The 19,262-nt window shown below is 33.6% G+C and overlaps 1 protein-coding gene across 9 annotated transcripts; it reads left to right on the top strand.

Annotated features, from left to right (window-relative positions):
- Window positions 1–1,788: 1,788 nt before the first annotated feature.
- Window positions 1,789–16,762, top strand: LOC128681172 (uncharacterized). Of its 9 annotated transcripts, none has more exons than XM_064436846.1 (3): window positions 10,319–10,442; window positions 10,762–12,173; window positions 14,316–16,762. In XM_064436846.1, exons 2-3 carry the CDS (start codon window positions 10,767–10,769, stop codon window positions 14,523–14,525), a joined length of 1,617 nt encoding a protein of 538 aa, XP_064292916.1. In that variant the 5' UTR covers window positions 10,319–10,442; window positions 10,762–10,766; the 3' UTR covers window positions 14,526–16,762. The 9 variants fall into 9 exon arrangements, with proteins under 9 accessions (XP_053620857.1, XP_053620850.1, XP_064292916.1 ...); XM_064436847.1 differs by lacking the exon at window positions 14,316–16,762 and adding an exon at window positions 12,763–12,941; XM_053764882.2 differs by lacking the exons at window positions 10,319–10,442; window positions 14,316–16,762 and adding an exon at window positions 1,789–1,941 and having other exon boundaries at window positions 10,762–13,302.
- The last annotated feature ends 2,500 nt before the right edge of the window (window positions 16,763–19,262 follow it).

Raw genomic sequence — 19,262 nt, forward strand, 5'->3', positions numbered from 1 at the left:
GGTACAATGTATGTCAAAATCCCTAATCTCGTATAAGGTAAGTTTTGTAAAGGTGTCGCCCGACGACGCTGGACGCTTCTCTCAATAGGCTCTTAAGGCATCTTGAGCAATTCTCACGCAATAGAAGTTCACTTCTAGAAAGAAAGAAAATCATCGATCGATCGATGCGTTCGCTCGATCTTTTTGACGTAGATTTTTTTTGTAAATGCAGAACCTTCAGAAAAAAATTAAGAAAAGTGATGAAGTGAACTTCGACCGCGTGAGCATCGGATCCCATGGGCCCGGGAGCCCTTTGCGTTGTTAATGTTTCGGCTGCACGGTCCTTGCTGCACTGCACAAAATGTACTGCACTTACGTTGTTCTTACGAATTTTCGATCAGGTCACGTGTCCTGACGCGAGTTTAACATTTTTCACCCATCACAAAAAGTATACAACGCCGCTAAAGAAATTTTCACTTCAAAAATACGTAATACAAGATGAGTATAAAAATTTAACTAGGTATGCCACACAGAAAGGTCAACAGTTTTCTAATTATTGCGCAATGTTCCCACAACGGTGATATAAGAGTTCAGATTGGTTCAAACACATTGTTATAGGAGAAAATTCGACTCCCAAGCTAAAAAAATTAGATTGTGATCGACGATATTGTTTACTATAATCGGGTAAGCGTGAGCGGCGCACGTTTCAGGTGCTCCGTAGGTGGAAATAGCTTTTTTTAATCCGGATAAATATAGTTTTGTATTCTAAATATCTAATCTCGTATGGTGCTTAGAGATTAGATATTTAGAACACAATACATTTGTTCCGTACTAAATTACTGAATTTATTTAAAATTACTGAATTCTTTGGAAGCTAGCTGCACCTAGGTTGGGCACTAGAATTTGGGCTCTTTTTGAAAGTTAAAAGATGTCAATTAGGAAACAAAACATTAAATTTTCAGGTGTAACTTTTATATTAAACTGTAAAAGTACAAAATGATATCGTAAAATGTTCATAGAATAAATAAGTATAAAAGGAAATATTGGTCCTTCGGGGCACTCTAAAGGTATGGAATTATAGACGGAATTTTTCCCCAGAGCCAGAGATACACTTTCGACTTGCACATTTAAATGCAAATTGGTGAAGATACTTCTTTAATTTATTTACGCTTTGTAGCGTCAATAAATTAAAAAAGGAAAATACTATTTTTAGTTGCGGTTGCTGGACGGATGTTACCAGTTTTCGTTGATGAAAACGTCATCGCGTATCTTGAGGAAATCTGCGCATTAGTTATTCAGTTCGTTAGTAGGCTTGCCACCTTGCCACTAGATGGCGACAGCTGTCTATTATGGGTCCATCACATTGGAATAAATTATAATCACATAAAATATATTATACTTACAGCATTTCAAGGAAGAAAGGATTAAAATTCAATCATTACTTTAAATAGCCGCTATTAATATGTATCTTCCAATTAATATGAAATAGTAAAAGTAAAGCAAGGGCTATAACCAAACTGAAGATTGTTCTCTTAGGCGATAGGCTGGCAACCTGCCACTATTAAATCTCAATACCACTGTACAGCCAAATGTGGCCTTCGTTCGAGTATAACTCTGTTTACCCCGTAAGGGACAAAGACGTGACACTGTAGTTGCTAGTTGTCTCTGTATTTACATTATATTTTTTTTGTATGTCAAGTTTTAAGGTAGCTAGTTTGTTTGCACGTTTTGTTTTTTTAAATGTATGTGTTAGTCTCCATTGGATATCAGAATTAAAAAGATATACAGATTTATGTTAATTAGTATGTTAAGTTCTGTTATCTGTGATTGTACTTTATTAAATAAAATAAAATAAAAATAAAATGTATTAATAATTAACACGGTACCTAACTAATATTTATTAATACTGACTATTTAATTATATGACTCCGTTGTGAAGTGGCTGCATTGCTGTCGGAAAAAGTAAGTTTCCTCTTCTTTTCATCCCCTGAGTTGTCTTCTTTTCATCTCCTGGTAGCTTTTACATTATACTAGCTTTAGCGTGTGGCTTTACCCGCGTGTTTTTCCCAACTCACCTACCTTATGACCATCTCCGTCCGTACCTCCTCATAACTATATTGTTACAAAATACCTACCTATATATATATACCTAAATACGAAGTGGCAAAAGACCTACCTTGTATAGATATTTTATGCGAAGTTTCAAGTATATAAGTTCTAATTTGCTACTTCGTATGTTTATTATTGTATATTGGTAAAATTGTATTTAAAAATCTGATTGGAAGACAAAATATATAGGTAATATAAAACTATAAAAATAAAAATAAATGCTTTTCGTCCGTTGACAATTAATGTTATTATTTTATAGATTTCCCGTTTTATCTATGTGCAATCGATAAAATTACTATCTACCATTTTTGGATGTATATTCATAAAATCTACGGACTTCTAATAAAGTACACGTAATGATTTAAAAGTCAGCAAAATCACGCTCACGCTTTTATCGGAATAGTGTTAGGAAAATGCGCAGTGTCGTAGTTTTTAGAATTTTTGAATCTTTTTGATTTGAAGTTCCAAAAACCGATCAAAAAGGACGTGAAAAATAAAAAATATATATGTTATAAACATATGAACAGGTAGGTAGGTACCACAGTTGACAATATAATTACCATTTGAGGGTAAGATTCAACCCTACTTTGTTCTAATGTTTATGAAGAAAATTATATTATACACATAAATTAATTTTAAGTATATAATAATTAGCTTATTATTTTTTAAATTTTATTAAATTATCGATCATAATAAATCTATATTTATACATAAAATAAAATAATTGCCCGTACATCGGAGATAATCTAGAAAAATATTTGTTTGTTTTTAAAATCTTTATTGTACAAAGTACAAATGTTAAAAGTACATAGGTTATGCATAATAAGAAGGTGTACAATGACGGACTTATCTCTTGAAGGGATCAGCGATCTCTTCCAGTCAGCCAGCGATGGCTTGAAAGGATATAGTTACTCAATATAAGGGTAGAAGTAATGTTGTACTAATATTTATGGGACTAATAGTAAAACATAACGTTTTAACAACGACAAAATGAACTGAGAATACACACTTTTCACATGCCATTATCTTAATATAAACAAATTATAAAACGCCAATCTTAATTTATTAAAATTCATTCATTGGCTACATTTTTCTACACGCAACATCCATCGCTTGTCCAATACAAATGTCACTATCACTAAGCTTAATAAAGCCATCAGTGGATTGTAAAATGAATGGTCGTCATTTAACTCGATAAACCTTCACTGCAGCATGGGTTGAAGCTTTTTAACCATGCATTCTATATCGTGAAACAGTCTGTGTCACGATTAATAACGGAGAGGTTGCGTCCACGTTTTTTTTTTAAGTGAATGACGCGAATCAGTGAATGAAGTAATAATAAAATAGGGATTTCGTCTTGAAAAATTAAGGATTTCATTTTTATTATGTGAGTACATTTTTTTTATTAAACGTATCTTTTAAATAATGTTATAAAAATAAAATGAATGAAAATTAATTTGAAGGATTTATTTATACATATTAAATATTACATGGATTTGTTAATTATACCTACTGAGTAAAGTATTTTTTTTAACCCCCGACAACGGAAAGAAGAGAAAAGTTTAACGTGTTTGTGTATATGTACCTACATCTGTCCGTGGCATCGTAGCAGCCAAATCATGTGGCACAAGTAGGATTCGAACCTGGGACCTTTCAATCGACAGGCGGGCGTCTTAACCATTACACCACCACATCTTCTCTCAAACGACAATAAAAGCTTGGGTCAAAAATATTTTTTTTCAAAAAAACGTATTTATTTGAAGACAGATCCAGTGATATGGTGCCGTGGACAAATGGCCTTACTACATTCAGCCTTCGAAATATGTCATAAGAAACTTTACTAATTTCTGGACAAAAACTAACACGGTCTACGATACATGACGTTATGCATGATTGGGTAACAAAACATTTAAATTAAAAAAACAAAGTTCCTGTACCCAAAGAGGGTTAACGTCAAGGTTGAATGATGAGTCAGGGAAAATGACGAGTTTTAGAGATTTTTATAAAATTGACGAATCAGGGAGACTGGCGAATTAACGAAAATGACTTCACTCGTCGAATAAGTATTTACAAAATGCCATGTCATTTATGACACAAGCTTTATTGTTGCTTTTAAAAGAGTTCTTGTTGCATTCAACGCGTGACAAAAATATTTTTCATTAAGCCATTGAGCAGTTCCCTCGTCGCGAACCGATCCCGGGTCCACTCCACGATAATATTACGCTTAATGTGTTGTCAAGAAAATTTAACGTACAAAGCATTTTCATACTTGAGTTTTGGTCAAAGAAAATTGCAAATATACCAAAAAACTACGTAACTTTGAATTTTTTTTTCTTAAATAACTACGTACCAGTTATTATAACGTTGAAGGAATCTTTGCAAAAAAAAAAACCAGTTCAATGACAAATAACCACAAAACAACAAGATATTTTATTGTGGGAATGTTTTATTCAAAATGTATATAAAACATCAAATTTCGAAACCATTCCAAAAATGCCATTCTATGTAATATTAATTAAGATATTTGTGGGAATGGGAACGACATTATATGTTAACACAATACAGACAGCCGTCACGCTAATTAATAAAAGTATCTTACAATTTAATTCCTATTCCTCAAATTTGTTACAATTGAAAAAAAAAATTAAGCCAATCACGCTTTTGTCATTGTCCTCGGATACTTAAATTTCCTTTAAATTCTTTAAATAAATCTCGTGAATATATCTATGCAAATATATAAATGTAGTAAACTAATCGACCCGTCCTTCGCTCGGACAAAACTATACACTTAAACCTTCCTCAGGATTCACACTATCTATTGGTGAAAACCGTACAAAAATCCGTTCGGTAGTTTATGAGTTTACAGACAGACTCGTTACTGTACAAAATACTGATGATCACAAATTTAACAACCACAAGAAAAATGAAAACATTTAAAGAATACAGAACCACTTACCAAATTCACTTTCCCATAAAGATTAATCCCTAATAAATTAACTCAGCAGTAAATTAACTAAAAAGCATCAAAGAATTTTTTATAATACCTACTACAGACATATATTAAGCCGTATCGTTTATTATTGTAAATTTTTGAGAATTCACATATATGGGTCACTAATTTCCAAGGGAGCGATTTAGTTTGTATATAAATCATTTCTTAATAGGCCTCAATCTTGTTGCAAATTATTCATAATTATAATTCGCCACAGGTCAGCTCTCAAGGCGCACTACTTTCATAACATCGAGTCATCCTTGTCACAATTCTTGAAAATGACATTTTGAGTCGATATTGTATGTATAAATGTGATTTCTGAAATGTATACTTTACGAGTCTTAACGTGTTCATAACATGACTTTAATTGGCACTAACTAGTCCGTCACAGCTTCAAAATTATATCACCTCAAACTTTCCTCAGAAATCACACTATCTATTAAAAAACTCGCATCAAAATCCGTTGCTTGATCCGTCACAAGATCTAATCATCCGGAAGAGCGCGCCAAAATTCTATCTACGTTCCGTTAGACGCAACTTACATCACGGTTACATAACATCTTTTTAACATGTGGTTCCGTACGCAAAACGGAACACCGCGCTGCGTTACGCATGAGAATTGTTATTATGCAGTAATTTTAACATGAACTGGGTTAATATTGTGTACTGTTGTGATTTAATTTTATACTATTTCACGGGTCGTGGTTAGGTAATGATTTTATGAGATTTTAATGGGGACATTTAGCAGTTAACTGGAGTAAAAGATTCGAAAGATTGTGTTTCCGGTATCATTCTTGATTGTGATGCTTAAAATGCGTAGCCCGCTTAAAAAATAAAGATTCCTATGTAGTTTTTCGACATCTCGACTGTCTGACGTCAACCTCCTTGAGAATGCTGTTGTTGTCGCTGGAAATTCAAAGCTTTTTATTGCGATATCCAATTATTGGGTAGAAAAATGATGAATTTCTTTTTCTTCTTCGCACCTTATAGGTATGCTCAAGGAGAGACGCGTTGATTATTACAGTCTATAGGAGATTAAAATTAAGCCCATAGTAGTGTGAAAAACAGCAAACAGACACACACAATTCTAAGAATATATATATATATATATATATATATATATATATATACATATATATATATAATTAGCAGCCCGTCCCGACTTCGCACTTTACACACCTAACTGACTGTATTAGTGGGATTTTGATTTACTTTTTTGATTGACTTTATACACCTAACCCTTCCTCAGGGCCACGCATCAGTTTTTAAGTTTATCGCGAACAAACAGACAGACAGACGCGGCAGTGGAATTTGTATTATAATATGTAAGGATAAACACTTGCGTGCTGCTTGGGTTAATGCTCTGTTTTCAAAGTTGAATTAAGTAAAACACTTTCAAATCACGATCTTAATTCACGAATTCGACTCACGAACAATCACAGGAAACATTTTAAGTGTGTTCACATAACAATAAGCTTTATTTAGTTTCACCTGTCCCGATGTTTGTCTGTCTGTAATGGAATCTTGCAAGTTGAATATCACCTATACTTCCACCAGAGACATACGGATAGCGACATTATATACACAGTTACATTGAAAGTTAAATAAAAAGTTATAACAAATACCTATTTAATAATATTTTTTTTAAACTTTTATTTAGTTCCAACTGTCCGTAATCATATATTGCAAGTTAGATTTCTCCTACCTCCAGTCGACCTACAGAGTTGAAGTTTCCCATGTCGTAGCTCCAGTTTCCATGACAATACGTCATTATGAAAAGCGTGACCAGATTGTGCATACAAGATCGGCACCCAGCGAGAGGGAATTCCTCGACGATTTTAATTATATTTTTTTGTCATTCGTTGCAGTTAGTGTTACATACAGACTTTAATTTATACATTGCAAGTCAAATAAAAAGTTTGTAATACTAAATATACACCTGTTTAATAATATTTTTATAGTTATTTGGTATTTATTATAGTATGTACGCCAGCAGCTGCATATAATGCAACTTGTGCAATATGAACTTTAACAAACCAATAAATTACAGACGACCTCGTAATTTTATGATTCTTCACAATAATTTTGCAATATACTTTACTATAATCTACACATATAATAAAAATGTAAGTGGGCTATGTCTGTACATATAGAAATACTGAAATATTAATGAATATTAAAGGGGATCTACATGGGACTTACAGAAGTCAAAATAATTTTATTCAGAACAAACTTTTTTCACTGTTTTATGATAGGTATTAATTTTTGTGTCTGTCTCTGTGATTTCTCACGCGGAATGCAAAAGCTACTAGACGGGATTTTAGCGGGTTTTTACAGTTGTATAGCGGATGATCTAAATTAAAATCTGTTATAGATTTCGTCGCGTTAAGTTGCTTAGAACCCTAGATATTGACCATAATATGTTATGAGCGGACGCACGAAATTAACGCGCACGAAATTCGCCCGCTAGTGCTTATTAAATTAAGAATATTCATACCTGAGCATTCTACTAAAGTCATAAATTGTGCCTCATTCGTTTATCAATAGAAGATATTTTTGTATATAACTAGCCGCCCCAATTCTACACTCACCTTTCCTTAGGAATCATACTATCTATTGGTGAAAGAAAACCGCACAAAAATCCGTGCAGTCGTTTCTGAGTTTATCGCGAACAGACAGACATACAGACGCGACAGAGGACTTTGTTTTATAATATGTAAGGATGAATAATGAACACGTGTTCCCGGTTGCATTCACGGCTGAGACACCGCGAAGCCTGGGGTCAGTGTTAAAATAATAAACCATAAATTTTTGACTGTGATTTTACAACCGGCAGCCTACCTGACGTCAACTCTCCATTGAAATGCCGTTGTTGCCTACAAGCTACCAAGGCTATGTGTCCCTTATTCGGATCATACGACATCCACGGAAAGATGGTCCTATTTTAGGGCGGTTACCAGACACCATCATCGTGTTTATTACTTACATACCAACATAAAAGCTTATTAAATACGTCAATGGAATTCAGTGGCTACTATTACATAATAAGCGTAATAGGACAAGTGTCGTACAATAAATCACTACAAGCGTGGAAGTACGGACGGACATACAGACTGGTTTGTTAGTGAAAGTACACTCATGGTCATTGAGCTTTGTACAGTCGCGCGCGAATGTTTTTGGGAATACGTACAACACGGATAAACTAATTTGATTGAAACTGACGTCAAAACAATACACTTTCTTTGCAGTCGGCTAAAGACAGACATGATAAATTACCTGGTCTTAAGAATGGTCTTCTCAAGGTTATTCGAAATTATAATCGATATCTACATCGATAAATAAATCTTACCTGAATAGCGATGTGCTGTTTTCAAAATGTTGGTAAATGCACGGAAACTTTCAGTAAATTTTCTCTGAAATTCCCGAGAATTTTTTGTCAGACTTCAGTTTCTGGTGACAATTTCTCTTGGAAATTGCGGAGGAAATTTTGGAGAACGGTGAATTTCTCAGCTGCATATCGCTACACATGTTGTTTTATTTAATTATATCATGGGAATAATCGTGAACTTGTATTATCTTATTGTGTATGTAGTGGTTCGGTGGTTAGGACACCAGGTCTCAGGTTCAAAACCTATTCGTGGCGCGTGCCATATTAGTTATCCAATTCATGTGTAGTAGTTTTGTTTTCATAGACCACCACTTCCTTCTTGTAATATAATACATTGTAAGGTAACTCTCTCTAGTAGATGATTGTCAGCTACTGTCAAGAACGCAATGGCAAAACACTCCATCTAGGCACAGATTATATAATGCTTCCAATAACATAGGGTCTTGACTGGTTGTCAGACTGACAAGAGGGACGAAAAGTAGATACTATAAGGTCTCCATTATAAGCTTTTCGTTTATTTTACGAACCTTATAAAACGCAAATTTCATTGATTGATACGGTTCCTTAGATCAAGGCCGTGTAAGGAAGCTGACATGACCGGTGTAAAGGAAATATCCATATTGTCCGTTTTCTTAACACCTTTCTCCGCGAATGTACTTTGAACTTGAAACCGTTGCGCGTTGACAACTTATAATAAATATTATATTATGTGTGACTTTGTATGTAACGCTATCAAATAATTCCCTATTATATTAGAAGATTGGTTTTATAGTTCATTATGATTTCATTAAGTACCTATGAATTAATTCGACCAATACTTCTATTATCACGAACAAATTTAAAATATTTTTATTTTATTATTACACTGTTTAATATTTATCATAATGTTTATTTTTATTGCTCATTGATGAGTTCACTGTCTACTGTGTACGTGTTACTTTGTCACTAGATGGTATACGTGAAGCCATATCAGGTGCCTTCAGGTTACTAACACCAGATTTTGCAATACCAAGTCGTTAAGAATGGGAGGGAGGGGGATGCAGAAAAGATTTGCTTTTTTGTTTGTAATGAATAAACTCAAAAACTACTAGGCAGATTTTGATGAAATTGGGCACAGATATAGGTGAAACCTTCAGGAGTGATATAACTTACTTTTTATTATGGCTTTACTCAAGGGAAGCTGGGGAGAGCGGCTAGTATGTATATAAGTATGTTTTTTATGTTTTTAGTTGGAAATATTAAATTTAATAAATAAATAAATATCACCTAGACGTTCATGACCAATCACGGTCAACCAAGACCTGGAGATTTTTTATAAATATTTTATTTATCAAAACTATTAACATTCTAACATTGTCCTCACCTCAAAACTGAAGTAAAAAAAAAACAAAATGTGCCAATTGAAAATCAGCTGTGACACTACACTGTGGCATAATTAATATTAGTGTTATATGTTTTTTTTTAAATTCATTTCTTTTTTTTCATTCATTGTTTTTTATCTGTAATTGTATGTCACAGATAACAAATAAGTTTGTTATATCTATCTCTTTGAGAAAGATTCAATTCTATGCTATTAGAGGAAGAGATCGCGGGGCCCTTCTAAATCTAAGTACCTACGAGTATGATATGAGTTACTAGAAACCATGTTTTGACGTTGTCATGTAGTAAGTACAGAGTTTTTCGAAAACAACCATGAATAGGTGGCATTTTAAAGAAAGTTCCAACTCAAGAGCTCACACATTTACATAACCTCGTGTATATTATGTCATTGTCCACATTTTAAATGATATTTAATTAGTGCTAGGTGCTTAAATTTACAGGCCATTAAATCATAATTTGATTTATCGTATTTGAGTTATAAGATTCGCATACTTTATCGCATATTTGTTTCGTGTCCACTCCACACCTACTTATAACTGAAATTGTTGAATTTTTTTTATTAAGTAGTATTAGGAATACTATTATATATGTGAGGTATATAATAGGTAAAAAAAAAGTGTGAGGTTATCATTGTGTTATGTGCCAAACAAATCTTGCACTCAAAACGCAAGCAATTTTAATGATTCGAAATAAAAAATTACTTCAGTAGTTAATTAATTTAATATTTATTATTTTAGTTTTAATTTTTAATTTTAACAAATAGTTTAAGTGTGTATGTGTAGTTAATTTTATATTCGATATTGGCATAATATATTATTAAAATTTAAAAATACATTATATATTCTAAATAGAACAACTTCAGTAGTTATTTAACTTAATAATAAAATTTCTAACGATATATTTTTATTTACAGACACAATGGCATCGAAGCGACACAGTGGCATCACAACTGCATTATACCTTTTAGTTTTGCACATAACGTTAACAAAGACAGCCAAAATCACAATTACGAAAAGACAGCAAACCAGTGCAAGCCCCGTGTACGAAATTATCAATGAACAAGCGCGAATAGATGACAAACTTAGACTACAAACGGGAAATTTACCATACGGTAATCCTTTAGCCGGCAATTCCAAACAAAACGCTAGGTTACATGCGCAAAATCAACAAGCTATGTTCAACGCGGAAAGAATGAGGCAACACAGGGCGCAATTGCAAAGATGGGCACAAATATCTCAAGATAGCTACATGAAAGCTTACCACGATTCCCAAGAAGACCATCAGCTAGCTGTCGAACAGGCTAGTCTTAGAGAAAGAAAGCCAAATCCAGTAACTAATAAACCTGTACCAAGAACACAAAGACCCAAAATCGAACCTTTAAAGAAGGGAATCAGAGTAATACCAGATATTGTAAGGATAACTAAAGCTGATGCTGTCAAGACAGAAAAGAACAGAAGCCATAGATCGTATGGATCTGTTGACTATCATCGTTATGTGCAACCGAAAATGTATAAAACCGTATACGTCTCACCAGCCCCTACTTACGACCAAGGTGTCACTATTAAACCTAATGGGTTGGCAGACCACAAAAACATCAAAGACAATACTATACTGTTCACTGAAGCTGTCCCAAGTAAAACTCATTACGTGTATCCGAAACAGTATGGGCATGGATACGAGTCCGTACAAGATATCCAAACGCTAAATTCTCTATTGAAGAAGAACCCTCAAGATCAACTGTCATCATTAAATGCATTTATCAATTCAGGGACTAAAACAGAAGGCAAGGATGATCTCAATTCTAATATAGATATTTATTTTTATCCAAAAGACGCGGACATTGAGAGGCCAGCGCAAAGTTTAGCTGAACATTATGATAGCTCTTTGTATGCTCAAATACAACCAAATCAACATTATGCTAGCGCTTATTCTGTAAATGCAAACAGCGATCACAAGCCAATCACAGAAGATGTTGATGATATTGAAGATCCGAATAAAGTTGAAAACTATCAAGGTTACAGAGTACAAACTGCCACTGAATCTCCAGAAATTGACACTACTACAATGAAAACCAATAATTATTATAGAGTTGAAGTTGCCAGTCAGGTTATATCTTCAGGACTTGCGCCAAACGAAGTTAAACATTATAACGTTGAGAAACCTGAAGCATTACAATACATACAGCCACTAAAATATTATGTTCACAAAGAATTAGAAGTACAAGGAGATCAGAGTCAGAGATACCTTCACCACAATGCAAGACCGACAGGAGTGCAGCATTTAGCAGAAGACGGGAGTGGAGTTTCGGCTTATGGTGAAGATAGTGTAAGTATAAGCTCGAATAACGATTGCAATAATAATCATGTATCATTAGAAAGAAACAAAAGATCAGTATTAGATGTTACGCCGTTTACTTTACCCAAAAATGCAAAGGCTACGACCGAAAAGCCAACTGCGTTAAACAGCACCGTACCATTACCGTCTGCTGAAAAATTAGTAAGGTTTTTATCCCCAAGTTTTAATAGACTACGGACATTCCTTGAAATGCCAGACTATGAGATAGGCGATGCTATGGGACTCGATTACGAAGGACCTAGTAGAATGCCTGTTAACGATTATTCAAAACATAATGAGTACTTCTACCCTGGAGATGGAGAAGATTTCATAGATTATAATGAAGATAATGTCGAAGAGGCATCAGAATATGAACCCGATAATCTAAATTATAAAAATCCTAGCTACAGCAGTTGGGGTCGTCCTTATAGCTACGCTCCATCCGTTGGCTATCAGAACGATCTTTTTGGTAGTTATTCTAATAAATATAGGAAGCATCAACCGTATCCTAGCGTTTCATATGGTGTCCCTCAATACTCGAGGCCGAATTCTTATTCTTATCCACAAATTCCGTCAACAGCTTACGGTGTTCCAAATGTGCCAGCGAAATATGGTCATAATGTAATCGAACCGTTTTACATGTTAAGTTTGTCTCAACTGAGAAGTTTAGTTGGACACCACAACCTTAATATTCAACATTTGGACGTTTATCAGTTACCACAAAAAAAACCATCGCCTTATACCAGGAAGCATGGAAAAAGGCGTACACGTTACAATTCTAACAGTTTCCAAAAACACATACAGAAATTGCACAAACTGAATCTTCTATGAATAAAAAGGAAAATTTATAACTGCGTATTTATAACTTGTGAGAAATAAATTTATGTGTCACGTGTATAACTTATTTTATTGTGAAGCATGTGAACGGTTAAATTTCAATTGTAATAGAAACAAACAATCATTATAACTTGCTATCTCTAAATAATTATAAATGCGAAAGTAAATTTGTTTATTACCTCTCCAAGATTTATCTAAGTACTTACTTCACCAATACTCGTGAAATTTCGCATACGTATATTGAGAATTATTGAGGACATTATGACTTTCATCCCGTAAAAAAGTACCTGCTTATCCTCATAGCCGTCGAAGGCGATGGTAAAAGCTTTTTTCCTAGCTATTGAAGTCCAAATTTCTCCCATGCATTATTTAGTCTTTTCTTGCCATATCTGAGCAAAAGCTAGTACATAAATACATTTATTTTCAAGTATTTAAGTCCAAAACTATGACTGTTCGGGTGGGAGTCGTGTAACACAATTTTCAAACAGATATCTTCTACCAATTAAGCTGAAATTTTGCCAATGTCTATTTTTTTACATTACTTTATTATGATATGTATGACCTGTTGGTACACCCAAGATAGGTTACTGACGAGGGAACTCCTCAACGGTTTACTGCACGGACTTTGTCCCGTGTTGAATGCAATAAAATCTCTCAGACGAGAATAAAAGCTTATGTTATGTTTGTAAAAACCTAAACATGCAATCTAAACGATCTGTACCTAACAGATCGTTTAGATTGCTATTTGGAGCGGATATCCAAAGAAACGTAGTTAAGTAATTAGTTATTTAAAAAATGTACATTTTATGATACAATATGTACTGTTATTTCTAAGTATTTATTATTTTTAATTATTTTATTAGTAGTATGGTATTGAAATAAAACACGAGTACTTATTGCATTTTAATTTATTTTTTTTACTATTCATAAATATTTTACAACGGCATTAACAACTTAGGGATAATTTCACCAATCTACTCATTAGAAAAATGCAAATTACGCCATTTTATGTCTAAAAGACGGCGGCGCGCAAATTAAAATCAAAATCAAAGTCAAAATTGGTTGTTGCAACTTACTCTTTTCATAAAAAGCCTCACTTTATAACGACCCACATGCTGTCTCTTTTTCCCATATCATAAAAATAAGTGGAAATAAGTGTTTTATATTTCATGATAGCCCCCCAGATGTTATATCACGTCTTTATCCCTTAAGGGTCGACAGAGCCATCAATTCGCAACTCATTGCTCTGTCTATAGGACTTGACAATTTTACTCAATGAATTATTTACAATTTCAGCTTCATTACGCGGCAAACTATGAGTTTGGATACAGAGTACGAGACCACGTGACCGGTAATGATTTCGGCCATCACGAAGCGAAATCTGGCGAAAATACAAATGGCCATTATCATGTCCTTTTACCAGATGGAAGGATGCAAAATGTCCAATATTCCGCGGGCCCTGGAGGATTCCATGCGGATATATCATATGACCATCTGCACACGTAAATGTGAAACTATGTATTTTTTTTAATTAAAAAAGTTTTTTTTTTTTAAATACAAATTCGATTGTCTATGAACATTAATTTTCTTGGTCGCTAACAAAAATAGGCGATCGAATCTGTTATTTTTTTAAAAAGAAACAGTTTTTTATCTGCTTAGGTACCTTTATTGATGTTTGTCAAATACTTTAACTTGTTACATAAGAATGAAACGAAATTATGATTTCTGTAGCGTTTCGAGTAAGAGAAATCTTTTGAGTTAATATTTGTGTGTAAAAGTGTATGGTTGGTGTCAAATTACTTGAACTTGTTGACTTTTGTGCAATATGTTTGGAATGAGTGCAATATTTAAGAAAATTTAATTAGATTACTTGTATTGTGTACGCAAATTGAAAATTATACATGAACCAATGCAATTTGGTTGAATTGTAGTTTTGTAAACAAATAGTTAAAAATGACTATAATTTATTAAATGTATGTAACAAACAGGTACAATTTACATTTAAAATATGTATACTTTTGAAACTGCAAGTTTTAGGTAAGTACGTAGATTATAGGAATAAAACACAAAACTCTCAAATTATTTATTAGTATTTACAAAATATATGAAAAATACAATCTTGCCATTATAGAATACAACAAGGTACATTTTCATAACATAATAAAATAACTAAATAATATTACGTCTGTATGTCCGATCCGCGTGGCTGTCAAACAGTGAAATGGCGCGAAAGATAAATGACCACAAATTATATAGTTGGTTTTCCCGCCTAAAGTGAAAACAAGGAAAGTGTCAGTCAGTATGATGGCACGATATGACATGTGTAAATGTCACAAGTGGTCATTATGTAAGTAAGTTAAATAATATAATTTATTTTACAATTAAGTAGGTACTCGTTTAAGAGGTCTATTGTAATATACGTTCATTTAAATGTCAGTGAACTCTGTAGAAATATTAAAGTGTCAATATTAATTACAACATTAATATTATTTGGTTGAAGACTTCAGTTTCCCAAAATTATTTATCATTGCAATATTTTTAGGTTAATAAACAGTTATTAAAATATGGATTAGGTAGTTATGATAATCTGGGCATTGTAAAATTTATGAATTTATGAACATAACTTATCTATATAGTATAACGACTTATCTATAATACGTATGTACCTACCTAATTATTAAAAAAAACATTGTAGATTATTGTGAATCAAACTGTAGAATTTACGTATTGGTTAAGACATATTTTAAACCATTTATAAGTACATAATCCTTGTTTTATACTTTAATCTAAATGTGCGAGTTTTTAAATATTTAAGTTTGTAAAGTTTCATTAATTTAATAATGTTACATCAGCGTTGTATAAAATGCTAGTCGTTATTTCAGAATTTTTTTTGTCAAACAAATTAGAAATTAATTCAGTTAGTGATAAGAACAAACTTTCAACACTCGATGGCCATTTTTAAACCGGCTCCACACTGTCATTGAACTCAGACACAATGCCGACGCGAATGCGTCCTACGAATGCTTTTATTTATCGCAATGAAAAACCAGGAATGTATACCGAACCGCCAAAGTTTTTCAAACTGTTCGATGAAAATGTGGACTTCTATTTCAGAATAAGCCTGCCGTACATTTACAGCAGTCTTATTCTTAAATAGAAGCGAATCGCCAGTTTATATCACCTTCCCTTGATTGACTTTTACAGACACAGCTGTATTTACTATTGCTCCCGTACCAGAATATAGTCATATTTCAAAAATAAGGGGGTTTTATAAGGGATCTTTTGAGTCTGTTCTTATCTATGTCTTATTTTTATCCTAGATTAGACTTTATTTATGAATATTATTTTAATACCGACAGCCCATCAATCTACCCGAATATATTACCGCGACGAACGGTGCATGTCCACGTCTATCCAGAGACCCAGTTGGTATACCTACCTACCATCCCGGTTGTCAGATGAGATTATTTGATTCAAAACGATGGATGAGACTGACACAGGACCGTAGGAAGGAAGATGAAAATAAAGAGGGGCTATACCCAGCAGTGGGTTGATGTGGGCTGAAAATTATGATGACGGTCCATGCAGGCTAAGTGACGATTTTGACTGTACACTTGGTTTTAAAAAAATTTAGGTATACAAATAAATTTTCAAATGTACGAAAAATTTATTGATTGCCTTTACCTATGTATGTTTTGGGAATGTGCAATATTTGTAATACATTCAACTGCCTACTTTAATAACTTGTTTCATTTGCAACTTCAACAAACTTGTTCCAAGCAATGTCCTTATACTTATTACGAAAGAGGCTAAGGTTTCTGCCAAAGTGAGGGCACGAAAGGATTTTTTTCATCAGCAATTAAAAATATATAAGTACCTAACTAGTTTTGATTTCATACCTCTATATTTCCCGCCGGAACGCAGTATCATACCAACAGCTTTTCTGTAATATAGTTAGGTATGGTAGTGTCTGTGTAGATGTTACAAACGTAACGTTTGTAACACCTACACAGACACTACCATACGTATATATTCTCAAACATCATCAACTCATCGTAGACCTCAAGAATAAGAAGCCAATCGACTACGAAGAAATAGCAACCGCACAACAACGAGATCCCGCCATACAACTGTTACTTCAGCAAGAAAACATCAATTTGAGAAAATCGGCTCCCAATATCGGCTTTGACACGTCGGCGACTATGAATTTCCATTTGTATGGGCGGCGAAGACTGAGATCGAGTTCGAGTGTTTTCTCCCCGTATGTCGATATGGTGGTGGTAATGTTGTGGTAGCCACATACCTATACTTACTTATATGTATGTATACTTCTTATGTACCTATATATATTTGGAACACCATGTTGCGAAATCACAAGAAAATTCGTAGAGTAGATAAAGCGCGAAAAGGTGACTTATATCCATCCGAAGATCCTAAATCATCTTGAAGCTTCGCATAATTACTATTAAAAGTTGGAAAAACGTTCATACGTCATAAAAAAAAACAGTTCCCGTGGGAAATTCACGCGGACGTGGCCGCGGGCCAAAGCCATTAAATTTAATTCCATTACCTGTCAAATCAATTTATGGAGTTTTATGCCAAGCATGCCAGTTATATTTACAACACATTTTCACATATATTATTTTACCGCAAGGAAAACCAGCAATGTACATCGAAACGGCCGAGTTCGTCGAACTGTTATAGGTATTTATTCCCGGTATTGTACTAAACAGCCGAATGGATAATAGGTATTATTCATAAATGTAGTATTCAATGTCATGTCAAACATAGTATTCAGTGTCAAGGCTAGCTCAATCTGTGTGATTTGTCCTAATATATTTATTTATTATTTATTTAATGTGTATTATTTATTTAATATATTTATTTATTATTTATTCAATCTATACATGTAGGTGATGAAGCGGTGGTGTTGTAATGGTTAAGTTGCCCGCCTGTGGATCGAAAAGTTCTAGGTTCGAATCCTACTCGTGCCACAAAAGTTTGTATACAAATCTGACTTATGTATAGTAGTTTTCATCGACCACCACTTGCTTCCGGTGAAGGAAAACATCGTGAGGAATTCTTATTAACTTGCATTCCACGTAACCACGACCCTCAGCCATGAGGGTTACTACTATGAAGAAGATACAATGTAGGTAGGTACATGACTGTTACAAACACAGGTCATGTCATGACCTTAGATCTTGTATTCATAGACCAAAGAGACTTTTAGCTTTTAATAATTATATAATCTGTAGATTAGCATAGCAACAGATTATATAATCTGACTGCCAGTACTACCTCTCTCTCTTCCCGGTTTTCGTCGGAGCCCACTTTCCTAATGCCGGCTCCACACTCGTCGAACAGTTACTATAGTACACGACTAATTTCTTTTCAGTGTTCATTCCATATTAAAATTAATTTGTACGAGGTTCTTGTCAGTGTTTCCTTTCACTTCTCTATCATTTCATCTATTTATTTAAAAAAAGGAATGCCTGAACTGAATGTTTAGTTCTATTAATTCAAATCAGGAATTCCATATAAAAATCAGACATAGTTTAATTCGATTAAATAAAAACTTTTTTCTTTTTCATATATTTAACATGAATATATAATAATACTCCCTAAGTATTACTGCACATTTATCCCGCCAGAATACAGCACTGTATGTATGTAGGTACACAAAAGCTTTGCCGCCTATTACTATGTCGATTAAATCGTTTATTTTAGATTTAGAATACTATTTATTAATCCTTTCATTATGTAAGCATTCGTTTGTGAAAATATACAACACTGTAGTATATTCGGGTGCGGAAATATTGGGAAAAATCGTTTTCCATAAGATAAAAAAAACTTCGAAAACTATGGGATACGCCTCACGCTGTAAACTTTTCGAGCCAGTAAACGGTCGAAAAGAAGCTCGAAACAATTCACACGTGAAGATTTATTAAAATATGGACTTCATACAGGTAAGATCTTCAGTCAAAATAAAGTTTATATCAGTTTATGACCAAATAATGCAGAACATAACCTAAAATAGTGTTATTATTTTCGTAGACAATTGCGTAGAAGCTATTTTTGGTCGTAAATCTGCAACAATACTGAAAATTGGCGCTTTTTGCCTCCGTTGGCAATGTTTACCTTAGTTGTATCAGTAGCGCCATCTGCGCTGAGCTTTGCGTAATATGCCCTATTTGTGTACATGTTACATGATGTGGATTTTTTTTAAAACAAGCCAACACA

The sequence above is a fragment of the Plodia interpunctella genome, chromosome 26, assembly GCF_027563975.2.
Source record: "Plodia interpunctella isolate USDA-ARS_2022_Savannah chromosome 26, ilPloInte3.2, whole genome shotgun sequence".
Taxonomy (NCBI): domain Eukaryota; kingdom Metazoa; phylum Arthropoda; class Insecta; order Lepidoptera; family Pyralidae; genus Plodia; species Plodia interpunctella.